Source organism: Dreissena polymorpha, chromosome 2, assembly GCF_020536995.1.
Source record: "Dreissena polymorpha isolate Duluth1 chromosome 2, UMN_Dpol_1.0, whole genome shotgun sequence".
NCBI classification, from domain to species: domain Eukaryota; kingdom Metazoa; phylum Mollusca; class Bivalvia; order Myida; family Dreissenidae; genus Dreissena; species Dreissena polymorpha.
The window spans coordinates 85,109,977-85,127,180 of NC_068356.1; the positions used below are offsets into that span (position 1 = coordinate 85,109,977).

Below are 17,204 nucleotides of genomic sequence, written 5' to 3' on the forward strand. Positions count from 1 at the left end.
TATCGTTACTTGTAATTACTTGTCAATGGTGCAGTTTATTCTGATGTATAACACTACATTTTTGCTGTTATTGATGCCGGTAAAAACGAACTGGTGTATCTACTTAATTTACCACTAGCATTTTACCGAAAATGTGGAAACACTTTCAAAACTTGCTAGCAAACCACAGTTATAAAGTAGTTTTGAGATGCAAATTAAATCGAGGGAAAATAGTAAAAATAATAATTGTGTATACAAACTATTGTAAAACAACTTCTGCAACTTTTGTAATTAAACAATAGAGTTACTGTACGTGCGACATGTCCAGAACTATTGCTATGACGAAAACATGTTTTATTGATTTAAAGTATTGGGAAAAACATTGTATTTATTTACTGAAAAAAATTCTTATTCAAACTAACTTGAGGTAGTTAGTTTTTGGAGCAAAATAATTAAGAACAGGTAAATAACTCCATTATAAGTATTAATTATGGTTCCTTTTCCGCAGTGTGTCACAATCTATTATTATTATCGTTATGTTAATTTCTATTGGAATTCTTTAATACTTAAATCGCCACTTCGTAACGGCTTTATGTAATCAGACCTTACTGTATCCCGGCATGTATTGTATTGCGCTATTTTTATAACTGTATAACTTAACGTGCGTTCCATCTGACAATTTTTTTAACAATTTGAATTAAATAATTAATTAAAATTTATACTGTTCTTAGATTTACTTTTTTACAAAGCACCATACATTTATTCTACGCGTCTAAATCTTATTCAAGTAATCTGAATAGTTTCACGAAAATTGGACAAACTGCGAAATTGGAAAGCCTCGTCTTTTCCAATGCCATAACAGAGCAGTTTGATATTACATGATACAACAAGTAATCAAATATATGTTATCTTATTATGTGCAATGCAATACACTAACCCACTCACAACATCTGGTTAACATTCAAATGGTCTGTACGCTGTGGTATAAGATATCTAGTGTAAATCGGTACAGTTTAAACATTGTCATGGTCTCATAGTTACGTGATAGTTGTTTGCCGAATAACAAATGGGCGATCATAACTATGCGCAGTGTTTATGAAGCGATTGATGCGTACTCTTAATTTAATGGATCTTAACATTAGTATAAAGACAAAGAATTTTAATGACGACTATTTATAATAAAATCAGCAATGCAGCTTAGATTTTACTTACACAATAACATGGCTTCAAAATTAAGAGCTTCTCAAAAGAAAACGAACATGGCTGCTAAAACTGTGGCATTGTCTGAGACGTCTATTGAAAAAGACTCGGATGTGGCTAAGTCTGCGGCAGTGCTTACTTCGTCTATTGGGAAAGGTTCGGATATGGTTATGTCTACGGCAGTGTCTACGTCGTCTATTGAAAAAGGTTCGGATATGGTTAAGTCTACGGCATTGTCTACGTCGTCTTTTGAAAAAGGATCTGATATGGTTAAATCTACTGCATTGTCTACGTTGTCTATTGAGAAGGGATCGGATATGGCTACGTCTGCGTTATTTTCTCATTCTTCAATTAAAAATAGTTCGGATATGACAACTTCTCTGTCTCATTTATCTATAGAGAGTGGTTCTGATTTTGTTACTGACTATAGTTACTTTTCATGCACAGAGAAAAGACTTGTGGAAAGTGCTGAGTTTTTCTGTGAGACATGTCAAAAGTTGTTCTGCAGAAAGTGTATTGCACTTCATGACCAGTTGTTTACAAATCATAACATTCTTGGAACAAGACACTTAAGTAGTTGGCCAATTTTAAAACTGGAGAATAACGTTCAACGAAATTGCCAAGTGCACAAAGGTGAAAAGCTTGAAATGATGTGCATTGACCACAATCAGCTGTGCTGCGCAAATTGTGCTTTCATTCATCACAGGTAATATATAATAACATGTTTATATTGATGTTGTAATTAAGAGTTTATTTACAGGTCGTCACTGCGTTTTCACGACGTCATTCAGTATCGAACTGTACATGTTTATATACCATTTGTCATAGAGGTTATAACAAAGTTATAAGTGAATGTTACATTTGAAAATAAGCGGGGATTTAACGGACCCTAACTATGCCTTTTATAGTGTTTTTAACTTCATATGCGCGGATGGTAACCCAATTTATATTGAATGCATATGACATGGCAACACGATTTTTAATAATATAAGAAATTTTTCGGAAGTGCAAATTAAAATAACCTCAAATCTTTGATTAATAATTGGCGGGGTATTGTCACGGCACATGTATATACTGTATACCATACGAAGCAACTCCGATGTTTTTACACAATAATTTAAATTATAACCTTCAAACAGATGGAAATGCAAAGTACCACGACCTAAACTGGCGTTTCTGAAATAACATACATTTTATTTTCAAGCTCATTTTATGAACGAGCCATTTATACCTGTCATAAAGGTTTAATGTAAAGGGTACACTGTGTACAATTTAAAAAGCTTATCTTGACTGTAACTAAACGATGCACCGTTCAATTTTAAATATCTGTTTGACGGCATGAAAGGTACATGTCTCGTCTCAAATGTAAATTTTACACTGAACAATAAAGAGTAGTATTAAGCATACACCTATTACTAACATTCGTTTTTTTCAGGAGTGTAACGACACCATTTATTAAATGGACCAGTTCACGTTTTGCTAAATTTAGAAAAGTGAAAAAACTTTCAGATTTGCAAGTTGTCTTTGTTCTTATTATATATGCGAGGAAACACTAGTACTGAACATTTATCATGCTCTAAAATGTCCAGTATATGCCTCTTTTAACGATTTAAAAACCTGAAAATGATAAAGCAAATGACAATCAAAACGATTAAATATTTGGAAAGTTATGATGTGATCATTATATTTTGTTACATTAAGAGAATTGCTTATATAATGTATCAAATACACCACTGTATGAGTACGAAGAGCCGAACGTTTTAAGGTTTAGACTTTTCCCTCCGAAGGTCAGTGGTTCGAGTCCTGTTGAGGATTACTTTTTTCTTTCTTGTATTCTTGTTTTTTACTGGACCTATTTAGTCCAATATGTTAACTTTTATCAAATTTAAGTCATTAAATGACAAACTTCGATACATGTAAAAATCTGTGAAAAGATCCCTTTAAGCACTATTATATGAAAGCTTTACCCAAAATATAAGTATGCGGTAGCTCAACATTTAAAAGCCTACTTTGTTACGGGTACGATTTAAGATTAATAGCTTTATTATTCAATTTAAAAAAGCTGAAATGTTGTTTACAACGTACAAAAGACATATCTCACAATCCAAAACTAAAAAGCAATTGTAACTTTTAAATATCATTCTAAAACATGACTTTGCAACAGTGTGTAAGTGCGTAATTTTATCGTCGATTTTTGAAATGTTACTGATTAGCATTGCAATGTTTGCTATGATGCGTTAAATGCGTGTTCTCCGGGCATGAAAACCATTGTAAAAACGACGGCGTTAATTATTGACATAATATAGTGTTCGGTATTCACATCCTTCAACTAAGATTTAAAAAAAACAAGCTAGTCCTACTGAGAGGTAATGCTGCGTGTACTGACGCTGTCCCTAAGTACAAGATGAAGATACCAATCATTTTTAAACAATTAAAATACGATATACCTTTCCGAGGACTTAGAACATCCACTCGCATGCATGGACATATGACAAGTCAATGTTTATATGAAAATATGCACTGTGGAGTTTTTATTAAATAGTATGCATGTTTTAAAAATGATTATTAATACTTCAGACACTGCCGTGATGTGACACTTATTTCCGAGTCGGTTAAACGACAGTCCACAATTGCATCGCAGTCCAACCCAGACCAAGTGTTTACTGTGGTAGGGATAGTTGATATTGATGTCAGTATACCAAGTGATGAAGAAAACTGTTGGATATCTGCTGTGTGTGTTCTTCCTGATAGCCAAATACTGCTTGTCGACACTACTAATGAAACTGTAAAGCTGCTGGACCAGCAGTATAGATTGATGTCGTACTTACTTGTGACTGGTGTTCCAGACGACATGTGTAATATCTCCGCTGACCAGGTAGCAGTGACTGTGAATACAAAAAGGACACATGAGGTCCAATTCATCACAGTAACCAATGGACAGTTAATAAAGGGCAGAACGCTTCGGTTTGACCATAAATGCTACGGTATTGCCATATATCAGAGACACTTATATATCGCTTCTAATATTGAACTGTTCAAGTATACAATGGAAGGTACATTGGTGAGCAAAATATATGGCGATACATCGTCTGAAGATTATGGTAAATCCTATTTAATACATATGCTCTGTATAAGTATATATTGTAATGGTACAATATATGATAATATATAGGATACTAGAGCAGTGTTGAATATATAGGTTTATTAATCAAGGGTACGAAAACCTTAATACGGATTTTGACTAGCTTGAAACTTATATGTATTCTACTCATACATGGTACTAGATTTATCCGTTTAAAAAATACACGCATTTTTGTTTGAATTAAACTTTAGGTGAGCGGTATCCTCTTTAAATAATATCAATCCTCTCAAAGTGTGTATTATGACGTGTGAGACATAAACTTAAAATACACTAGTCGACTCTATTTGTTCAATGGGTATATTAAATTGGGTATTTTCTGGTCAATGTGTGCACATTATTATAATCTTACAATATGATGATAATTACAAATATGTGCAAGATATTAAACAAATACATGAAATTGATAGTAATTTAATAAACTGACACTTGACCCCCCTACCTTGCAAACCTGCTTGCAATCTGAACTTAGAATATATATCAAAAGGCGGATAATTCCAGCATACCTAAACAATAGTTTTCAATAATACAACAAATGTATAAAATGATTATCTGCTGTATGGTTAAATTCATCTTCTGCGATTCAAATGCAGGAAGAACTAAATACCTAATAACACACGACATACGCGATTCGTATTAATCAATAAAACATTTTACTTTTGGGATAGTTAAGATTACTTGTTTTCTCATTTAAATGAAATAATATATAACGGTATTGCTCCGAATGCAAACACAATCTCTACTCTATATACATTGAAAGGAATTACAAATTGAATAAAATTACTTTCCCAAGCAATACAAAAAGTCATTATTCCTCTTAAAACAAGGTGGCATTGTTGTAAAATGAACGGTAACAATTAATAACAAAGAACATTCTGGTTCGATGTTATAAACCAAAGTTTCAACAATAAAAGCAGTTTATTTAGACATTGGTATTTCACATTTTATTTATTTAAATATATTGATTTCACTTTATATTACTCTCTTTATTCAGTTTGTAGATTTGCCGTGAGCTCAACAGGTACAAATATACATAACCACAGCAACCAAAAACAAGGTCCTTATCCTGACCATGGACGGCACACCCCTGGCCACGATTCAAGACCCTAAACTAGTTAACGCGCGGGGGATACATGTTACAGCAACAGACCAGATTTTGGTCTGTGGATGCTGGTCTTACAATGTTGTGCAAGTGGATAGTAAGAGCATGACGCTTACTGTACTTGGCTCAGAATATGATACATTGGGATACTTAGACTCGATATGTTACGACAGCAACACAGCAACCATCATCCTGGGACAAATGGACAACGATAAGATCCGTGTGTTAGAAGTTGCGTAACTTGTGTGTTCATGCAAGTGGCATCTATACATTTGTTTTCCCAAACGATTATACGAAATATTAGTCATAGGCAGGGTAGAACTTTACACGAATTACCCTACGCTTACTGATTTTCAAATGTGTTTAAAAAGTTCCGAATCAGATAAGTTATGTTCGTTCTAGACCGCCAATAAAAGTATGCAGATAACCAGTCTAGTAAATTGTTTCACATGTAGGCAATTCCAAAGAGGTTTAAAATTCGCTTTTTTGCGCGTTTACAAATTTCAGTTGTTGTTTTTTTTAAAATATAAGTCTTCTGAGAGTGTGTTCCTTATCTTTGATGAACAATCTTTTACTGAATCGATTGAAAATAACTATTTCTTGTTATACGAACAATAGTTTTTCAACATTTAATTCCAGTCTGGATTTACAATACTGATATAAATCGAACAAAAACAGTAGTGCTTAATACAGTTATATTAGAGTTACACTTGTAGCAGGGTATTGTCTTTTTATTCATAAGACAGTCAGATTGTTGGTTATCATTCTATTATTTAAATCATATATAAGATTGCTGGTCTTACACATTTTACAAAATACATAGTATACCGTCGTTTTCACGTTATCAAGTGCATGACAGTTTTCTAAAGTGTACATTTTCAGACGAAGTATTACCGTCATAACGGTTTGCCATATTAATATAAGGTGTCATTTTGGTAATGTTTTTGGTATTTATTTATTGTTGATATCAAAATATGTCTTTTTCCAAAGTGTTTTGTATAGTTCGTTGTTAATTATTTCATTTTTTAGAAGTATGCAACAGTCATCTTAACCGGTTCTTACGTTGCCAGTTTTTATAGCTATTTATATACATGTTTGAAACAAACATTTGATATAATATTATTTCAAATTATTGCATGTTGTCTAAGGATTTATTGCTGTATATGATCATTGTAAAACAATTTTTTGAAAGTGTTTGGATATAGTATTTCCTACTCATAACACCCGTATAGAAATTAGTATATTTTGCTAAGGCGGCGTTCTCGTAAGAGACATTATATGTGAATAAGGAGCTCGACTATAGAGACTGTTGGAATAGTCAGCTAAATGCTTGAGGGCCCTCTCCAACTGAAGTAATTTAATTCAAACATTAAATTGAAGAAAATGACGTTTATTTCATATTTAAACGCACTTTTGTATTATCTTTTAAGGATTCGATATAACTTAGCTTCTATGAAAGAATTTACTGAACTAGTTGTATAAATATTGTATTGTAGGTACTGAATTTAACCAATAAACTATACAACTTACTTCAATGCACCGGCTTAAATTTAGCGGCACTTTATCGACATGGGTTTATTCAATTAGTCAAATCTTGCAGCGGATCAATTTTGTGTAACGTATTTGCTATAAAATCAAATTACAGATTTGAATACCTACTTTACTTGACTACCCTGATCGTATTTCACATGAGACTTTAAACCAAGATTCTTTATCGGTGCACTCGGTGCTTCTCTCTGACAAGTTACAACCTCTGTTATCTCCTATATAATACCCTATATCAATAAGAACAGGTAAATGGGCAACGTTACAGGTGATTTGTAGATCAGCAATTCGTGCACAAAAGGGCGTCACTTTGATGGTTTCTTGTTGTTGATTTTATGGTAATTTTATATGAACCGCATTAAATAAAGTCAAACTTTGATTTATCGACGCTTATTTTTCAAAAACGAAGAAAACGTATATAACAATCGATGATATAACTAGTTCAAATATATCGATACGCTCTGACAGAAAACACTATCATGTTACATTCTTAAGAAGGATTTGACATAATTACCGATAAAATCATTTAGATTATGTGTGCTGAATTTAATATTTATGGATGTATGCTGCCAAATAATTCAAAAGGACATTAACTATGTCTTCAACACAACCAATAATACACAGTTAAGTCCCTTGGCATCTGCTCTTCCAATCAAACATCTTTATCATAATAGAGGGTTAAAATGCTCACATACCTTTTGCACAAGAACATGCATGTAAAGATTTGTAGCAGAAATTAGTATTTTTATTTTAATATTTTACTTCCTCGGAACGTCATTTGTCAATTTATTTGGTCTCTTTTAAAACAAGATTCATATTTAAAGCATTCAAATACATTTAATGTGAAAATACAGCTGTATCAGCAGCATAGAAGAAATTTTACTCTATTAAAAATACCCGCATTTTCAACGAAGTTTAAGAGAACGGATTTCTTTAGACTACGACTGCTGTACAAAGTATGCCAACCTCCGCACAAAGATCTGACTGGTTCCGAGCACAACTACGTATTACACACGACGAGACGATGGTCGATTACAATATTAGGGTTCCATACAACAATAGCGTCAAGTCAACATATTGATGCGTAATTCGGTATACTAAAGACGCATGCAAGTCCGATGAAGTTTTCAATGGGATTTTATCAATTGATAACAAATGTTGAATCATACAATCTTGGACGCTTATGTATAGTATCGACACACCTGTGTTTGGCATGATATAAAATAGTAGAAGAAGTAGTAGTATAAGCAGTAGAAGTGATGCTCACAGTGGACTGTTCTTAAAAATACCAAAATACCGACTAGAAGAATAAACCACAATTGTTTAAACTTGAAATCCATTTTTACATTTATGTTGTATTTCTATATTTTAGCAAACACACTTTTATATACAAATAGTTGTAAACTTGAATAATACTCACAGGATCCAATGAAAAGCCAAAGAAGGAGTCCAAATCAGTCTAAAGCAAAATAGGGAAAATCGGAGTCTTTACACGAAACTGTGACTTAGTTAACAATGTTAATTACAATGAATTAAAATAGAACACAAGTTTAAGAACTTGCATCAGAGCAATTACTGACGGGGTCTATAAGATTATCAACCTTTATTTATAAATTAATAGTTACGCGAAAAAATGCGTATTAGAGGAACTTGATTATGTCTACCTGTCTACTTATCTGAATTAAACTTCGCGAGCATTAATTTTACCAATTGCTCACATTGTTAAAACATAATCGATAGACACCTTTTTATACCAAACCTGAACGCAATATTGTTATGTTAAGACCTGTGATAGCGTTTGTAATTAGCAATTACTTTAAAATCTCAACACATAGCCATTTGCAAGAGATAAGACCAATTGATATAATATGCTCTAAGGTGGATTTCCGATATCTTAACCGACATTGATAAATGATGTTTATATGAACTAAATATTGGTTTGTAGTATTTAAATTAAGTATAGTTGGTTGATAATGATGCTCTCTTTTTAGTCGCTCATTAAATGTTAGTACAATCGTATTAGTATTATGTTTTGACGTACACTATTCATAAACAGTGATGTGTATACCATTATTTCATCTATAAAACATGTTTTAAAGTTACATCGGCATGTGAAGCTAAAAATTAAATTTTAAAGCACTAAAACTATATTTCCTGCATTGAAAGGAACGTATTTCACTTTCTAATGTCAATCTCAACATCATCAAATATTTATGGAAACTTCGCAATGTGGCAGTCAACAATTCATCTGCAGCATGTGTCGATTATATCGATAAATACGCGTACAAATAAATTTGAAATACGCAATAATTTAACAGTCTAACACATTTCCATGAAGAACATATTTCAATGTTAGTTCTGCGAAATTATATCCCAATTGTATAGATATATTGCAGTATACAGCGCAAGTACTTTAGAATGCAAACAGAAACTTGATAATTAGTATGACATGAACATGATAATAATTACTTTAAAGCATTTTATATATACGTATATATGTTAACATTTAATGGGTACACAACATGTAGCTTCATCTCATGAAATCTAGCAAAGTTCATCGAGACAAACTAAACCACGTCATCGCAAACTAGGGCATGGACGCCCAAGATACTAAGATGTGTGGTATGACATTGAAGTGGTCGACTTTACTTTGAACCAGAATGATTAATTAAAATATATTGATTTGAATTCAACCAGCTTGTTTGCCGCAAGACCTTTGGTCATCTTCTCAATGACATTACCTTTTCTTGAAAATTACTCAATGGGTTATGACTATTGACGTTACGAAGTATATACGAACAATACAATATTGGTAGCTAATTCTTATACTACGTATCCAATATACAATATAACAAATATATTAAGTCTCTTTTTTAGGAAGTGAAGTCAACGCAATATACTATGTAGTAAAATCAATGCGTTGTAGCTTTTTCCAAGGCAACGAATATATATATTGTGGATTGCGGTAGTCCTAAGGATGATTATGGAAAACTCATGTACAAAATACTGGTTATCAAAAAGCATGATTGTTTCAAAACTGTATGCGAACATATGGAATGTTGTATTTATTCACGTACGACAGTAAATGGTTGTAGTTACTAGAAAATTCAATATCGCACTATCTTAAGTAGTTTACATTTTTTAGCAAATACAAACAAAAAAACATTGTGTGTTCTTGTAGTTAGAAGATTATTAGGGACATCCGCGAGAGCAGCTACACAATGTGAAGCCTCTGAGTGTGCCATTTCACTTTTATCATATCAACTGACTAGTCTCATAAAACATTGACGATGTTTAAAATAATCAACAACATGTTCATCCGTTATCTATGTAATTTCCATGTATCACTACTGTAATGATGTCATGTGCAGGGTGAGGATGGGTGACGGAGATCGTAAAGTACAATCCACCTATCAAGCATTGTGACCACCAAACTAAAGTGTTCGTTCTTCGATTGTCCATAGTGGCCCGAGACTGGTCGTCGATAGCTATAGTTATGAGCTATTTCAAGTGTCCATGCCTCCTTAACGAATGTCGTCGCAAGTGTTGGCTATTGTAAAGCATCAAATTATTCATCACCGATCTCCAGGCTCGGTCACATATGGTCACAGTGGTCCTTTGAATAGCTCATGAAAGGAGACTGCCGGGCTTTTTAACACCCGTACAACCCTTTATTCATCGAATGTAATGCATACGTTGTTACACTTCCCTTTGAGTCAATCAAGGTGTTATACGCGAGCACGAATATGAAAAAGTCGCGAATTTGCAAACACTCCGATCTACTAGCCATTTGTATTTGACGTAATTTGAAGTGACGTAAGTACATCCCATGTTCATTCGCCCTCAACAACGAGCCGGCATAAAAGTGCTTCGAATGTGATATTTCTCGCAATTTAATTAAGAGCAAATAATGAAAACAGAATATGGTAGTTATTATGAAGAGTTTTTCCTTGAACCGTACATGTTTGGTATACACAACTTTAAAATTATTTCTAGAGAAAAAAAAACACACCCTTGTTTGAACATTTACCTGTACATCGGTAGCATTCGACAAAAGCTGATTTTTTTCTACATGAGAAGAAAGCATTCAAAACAAAGCAAAACTGTGATCCAATATAACAGTTAGTAGTTGAAATGCATGTTTCGTTCGCAATTTATTACAACAGAAGCTTACGGGTAAAATAGCAGGTGCCACTATGTACCACATGTGTGTAAATACGTTCTTGAAATAGCCTGAAGCAACAGTAGATGGGACAATTTATGTACATATCATTACACAGTGATTTATCCATCACTTAATATTGAGTGAATAAATTATTCCCTTAGATAAAGTGTTTACAGCAGAAAAAGAAACACAAAACATATAATCGATGTATAAGTTGTGTTGTTGGTAGAAAAATCAATCGATCTTTTGTTTTTCTCGACCAGTCTTCTAAGTGCAATAGACCATTTCGGAACGGAATCATGACCCCGATTATTTAACTCTTATGAGACGTATGGTTGAATAAGATGTGTATAAACATACATTCATCGCTTTTTATTATTTTGTAGAGTCAAAATTTGTTAGATATACATTGTATACACCTTTTATTGTTCGACCTTTATATGAATCTATTTTCGAGAAAAAAAATACCTAAACATGTTTTCAAACGAAATTCTGCAACATAAGTCTACACGAAACTTTCATAATTGCATACAATAAGCGAGATTTAAAGTATTACAAATATTTCATTTTAGCCAAGATAGGGTAGGTGGGCGGTGTAACCACATTTTGTTCTGCCAGTAAAACCGTGACTGACGAACAAAGCGGTTTCAATTTATTGTAAAGATGCTCAATCACCGAATATTACGAAATCTCTTTGTTACGATCTTTATTACATGTATATTGAATTAACACGATACGATCGAATGTAGAACAAACGTACAAAAGCTTAACAAGGGATATCAAAAAAAGAAGAATTTATGGTCGGCAACAAATCATAAGCGCAATTATGTTTCGTGGAAACACACACAATTGCACAATTGATATGTTGGCGCCTTCATTTCAAGCAGAATATAAAGTATATTTGCTTGTATGCTTGCAACAATATTATAAAGCGGGTTCCATGATATGTATTCGACTTTGGTCTGTATTGATCGTCAGCGGTCATTCATTCTTTTTTACGAGGTATTTTACTTAAATTCGGAATCATGGTTTCTTTGCTAAATGATTTAGTTTTTTTTTTTTGTTCTACATAATACTTATGGGTACATACAATAAGCTATGCAAAGTAAACAACTTTAAAGTGTTAACTCCAAGGTTCAATACTTACTCAAATTAAGTATAGGTCGGTCATTGCTTAAATCAATCCATGCAAATATTGTTTAAAAACGATATCTCTTTACTAATGAAGTTGACGAAGAAACAGTCACGGTCTTTGTTCAAAAATTGTAGGCAACACTATTGCAAACAAGTGGTCGTTGTATTAATTGTAAGCATGCGCATAAAAACAAAAATGCTACTTATTTTAAGTTGATAATCAACAGTTCGATAACGATATCACAACAACACGAGGACGATAACTCGACAGCACTTCCTTATGTTGCAAACAGTTGGATATCGAGATTATATCGCGTTACATCAGTGTACCGTCGAATTATTTATCACACGGTCATGATGTCGCGTTATCGTTATTGTGATATTTAAATAACCAAGACATATGAACGAATATGACCATTTATGGGGAGTCACGGTGATATTTAAGGAGCAAACCTGTGACAAAAGGCAACCAGGCGGGAAAATAAATTGTGATATTTAAAGAGCACCATACTGTGGCTGTGGGTACCAGGCGTAGAGAATATTGCTACTATTTGAAGTGCCATATACTGTGACAATATGCAACCAGGAATAAAGACCAATATTAAAGTATCATTCTTAAGGTAATGTAAAAGCTCTAGCTGAAATAAAATTTGTGATTTGAACTAAAATTGGTCCGGAAATATTTATAAGCGAAACTCTGTAAGATTAAATGTAGAGGCAAACTTTTTTTATTACAAAGTATATGGTAAGTCTAAAACTGTGTTGTTTTCTATTAATATAAGATGTCAGAACATGGCAGGGATTTTTTAAATTTAAAAGTTAGAGTGTAGGACATTAGCCCTCACGGACATTTGTCCCTAGGACAATAGCCCCTAGGACAAAAGCCCATTAGGACATTAGCCCCTAGGACATTTGCCCTTCGGACAAAAGCCCATTAGGACGTTAGCCCCTACCTATTTTTAAATTCATTTTTTAGGTATTTAATTTCATCTTTTTTTAAATAAAATGCAACTAAAAGGTAGAAAATGATATAAATATCAAGATGACATTCTAAGATGTTTAGTACGGTGGCATAGAGGTGACATTCACTCCTCTTTTTTCTATCTCGTGGCCACGAGTTAGATAAGTCGGGATCTCGAGATCTCGAAATAGAAAAAAGCACTCCTCTTTTTTCTATCTAGTGGCCACGAGTTAGCTAAGTCGGGATCTCGTGATCTTGAAATAGAAAAAGCACTCCTCTTTTTTCTATCTCGTGGCCACAAGTTAGCTCAGTCGGGATCTCGAGATCTCGAAATAGAAAAAAGCACTCATCTTTTTTCTATAAAAGAGGAGATAATTTTCGTTATCTCGAGATTCCGAGTTAGTCAGCCAATCAAATTTTGCGTAACAAGTGTAAATATTCTGTACGCATATTCTGTACGTCAAAGCAGGTAAGGCTCTGATATAACATAACATACTTCTATTAGTACTACTATTACTACTACTTCTAGTGCTGCTATTGTTGATGCCCCTGTTACTACTACTACTACTACTACTACTACTACTACTACTACTACTACTACTACTACTACTACTACTACTACTACTACTACTACTACTACAACTACTACTACTACTACTACTACTACTACTACTACTACTACTACTACTACTACTACTACTACTACTGCTACTACTACAACTACTATTACTACTACTACTACTACTACTTCTACTACTGCTATTACTACTACTACTACTTCTACTACTACTACTTCTACTTCTTATTATTATTTCAGATGTGTTTCCTAAGACACAAATTATGGTTGTTATTGTTTCAAAATAAGTGGAAAATAACATGTCGGTCCTGCGACAACTTAAGAAGAATGTGGGCACATGCGCGGGATTTAGGATTTGTCTGTCCACAGTCTGTCGGACATATCTGGATCCTTCAATAACTCAAAAAGTACACAAGATAAGTTGATAAAACCCAGAATGTGAATCTAGAGCCGTATGGGTTATATTCAGGCTACATGTGTAATTTGCAGGCTTTAAATTGCTTTGGGCAGGCAACTAACAAATTTAGTTGAGCTAGTTGATGATTCTCTGTATGTGGAATGAGACCCATATTGTAATATGAATATTTGTTCAATTGTTCGTCAGCTTTGTTGTCTCTATCGTGACAAAATATATACCAACACAAAATACGCATCCTGCCTTGACTAATAGAACTTAATATAGTCTAATAAAACGGAGATCTGGTTGTAATTTTCACCTCATTAATATGGTACGGTATTGTTGTGTTGTGTCTTTGACAAAGTTCTTTCTTCGCATTATATTATTGTGATGTTGTTCTTCTCAATACTTTCAGTCTCTATATGTTATTTCAGTTGTCTTGTACTTTCGGAATGTTCTTTACCCAAATAGTACAGCACAATAGTTTTCACCATGTACGATGTTATTTATATATTTGTTTCTAGGTGTATGTACATCTTTTACGATCATCTTTATTTATTGATGTTTTAACTTTTCAATCAGTCCGAAAAGTCTGAAGATCAGAAATAGAGAACAAACGTCAAGAACTTGAAAGCAATAAAAATACTAATGCAAAGCACTACAAAGTGTCTTTTCGCATAAATTGATTATTTGTCAATAGCACAACACTTTCTAAGTGTTTCAATATGAGTAATCCCATGTAAATCTGTTGTCAATTTAACTTAATTGTCAAAACAAAGGCTCATGTTTTGAGAGAAAAAAAACACAAACACACGACCATATGGATGTGAAGGATTTGTACAAATGAAATATTTCTGTAATCTAACTGTATGTAAAATTTAAACACAAGTCTTCAAAGTGTGTGTTCTAAATAAAAGTATGTGTTTATACGGTCAAAGAACGAGGTTGTGTGTTGTTTAACAATGCTCTAAATCAATACATATGTATTATCTTAAATCGCATCAATAACTTTGGCTTAACAAACAATCCCTAAATGAACATACAAATTGCAGGCTTGTAGTAATGTGATTATATAACACTTTACCTAGGGATGCATATGTATTATCGCTTATTGCAGCAACAACGTTTTATACAACCAACGATATTTAAATAAACATAAACATTCACATGTTATTCGCGAATGTATCTGAATAAAAATATAATAAGGAACGAACAAAGAAATTTGTCTCTTGAAAAAAAGCTGCGGAGAGTTCAAAACCCCGATTACATCACCCGCAGAAAAATGTCCTTAATTTAAGGCAGGAACTGTTTCTCTGTAACAAACAGGGCCATACATACGACAGAAAAATACCAAAAGTACCATAGAGACACCGCGAATGAACGGCAAAGACAACGCAGTGTGGAATTCGATTGGTTCAACGACATGATTATGCGTTACGGGACATCAGAAAACAAGCATTTCAACGATATCATATTATATTTTGCTGACCGATTAGTATAATTACGGCTTATATTATTCTGCACATGTATTCAAATTGTGTTAATAGATTATATAATTTGGAAAGCTTAAACGAGCCAACGCACTCTCAAATTTTCATTTAACACGTTATCAGCATGATAGCGTTCACTTTAAACGAGGTTGAGTTAAGCACAACGACGGTTTATTGTGAGATCACGCCCACTAAATTTCAAATACTGTCACTTTATACAAATGTTTGTCATCGTCATTGTTGAGACATAACCGAATTTGTAAATAAAACAAAATGTTCGTATTTTATTGAAATTAAAACAACTAAGCTCTTAAATAATTGAACAATAGGATACAACATAAGCAAACATGCGCTGAACGTGGCGCATAATTTCTTACCAAGTAACCTCTACATTTTTTTACAAATCGGATATCATCAGGAGCAGATTATAAATCTTACACATCCTTAAATATAACTTCCATTGGTTAATATGATGTCATAAGCGAAACAAGAGTATATTTACATACAATTTACTCTAGTGTAGGTATGTACTAACAAATGTACTGAACTTACAGTTTTGTCATTATTCTTTATAACGCTCGAAAGACAATACGATACATTCGTTATTCACCAAAATGACTGAAAGTTAGATGCTGTAATATTATTATTTACAACGCTCAAACGAACTTGGTATTTAAGACCATATGTACAGACAATTTTATGCTGTGTACTTAGTTTTTAAAACGCTGGAAAGAACATACGACAAACTCTGTATTTAACCAAAATGGTTTAGTATTACTATTTCCAAGCGCCGCATGATTGCTATATTTGATAATGTGATATCGTATAACACTCAATTGTTGTGTGGGCTTAATGGATCTATGCATTATTTCATAAAATTGCTTTAGAGACTCGATTTAATCAAAATCAAACTTGGGTTGCAAGTTTACATACAGGGCCCGTGGCAACTGTTAATGCAAATATAAATTAATGGTATCATCCATCGTTTAATACGATGCGGTATCTATGCAAACTACGTAAGTATGGTGTTATGGTTGTACTTGCTCGTACAATAAAACATAATGTTGTGCATAGTACTGGCTGGTTAACAACGATTCAGAGTTATGCATTACACCACGAGTTTGTCAGTAAAAACAACACAAGCTGCAATTATCATTATGTTTATTTGTTACTTATTTCAACACTCCCACAGTGTTCTAGCCTCATTTATATATGTAACATATCTGTTACGTAAATACTTAAAACATGTATTTGAAAGGAGTATCAGGTATTACATTTCCAACCGACGGTCATGTTTCTAAAATAAATCCCATGACAACAAATGAGCTTTCAACATTATAAAAAAAGTGTCTGTTACTATATGAACTATGATAATGAAACTAGGATTGAAATGCACTAGTATAAATACTCTTTTATAATATAAGCTGAGCATTTTAGGACACAACACACATTCACTTGATTTGACCTGATAATACATTCCAGTCAGTTGCTATTTCAGTTGCATAGTTGATTTAG

At 33.2% G+C, this 17,204-nt stretch overlaps 1 protein-coding gene across 1 annotated transcript; it reads left to right on the forward strand.

The window, feature by feature from the left end:
* The first annotated feature begins 1,151 nt into the window (after positions 1 to 1,151).
* LOC127869875 (uncharacterized) lies at positions 1,152 to 5,660 on the forward strand. Its single transcript, XM_052412531.1, has 3 exons — positions 1,152 to 1,885; positions 3,757 to 4,163; positions 5,362 to 5,660. The coding sequence occupies exons 1-3, from the start codon at positions 1,170 to 1,172 to the stop codon at positions 5,658 to 5,660; spliced, it is 1,422 nt and encodes a 473-aa protein (XP_052268491.1). The 5' UTR covers positions 1,152 to 1,169.
* The last annotated feature ends 11,544 nt before the right edge of the window (positions 5,661 to 17,204 follow it).

What these genes read in the sequence shown, in the direction of transcription:
- LOC127869875 (XM_052412531.1), top strand. Translation starts at nt 1,170, where the DNA reads ATGCAGCTTAGATTTTACTTACACAATAACATGGCTTCAAAATTAAGA. An exon ending in TGTGCTTTCATTCATCACAG is followed by an intron (nt 1,886 to 3,756) that starts GTAATATATAAT and finishes TTAATACTTCAG; the next exon opens with ACACTGCCGTGATGTGACAC. An exon ending in GTTTGACCATAAATGCTACG is followed by an intron (nt 4,164 to 5,361) that starts GTATTGCCATAT and finishes ACATAACCACAG; the next exon opens with CAACCAAAAACAAGGTCCTT.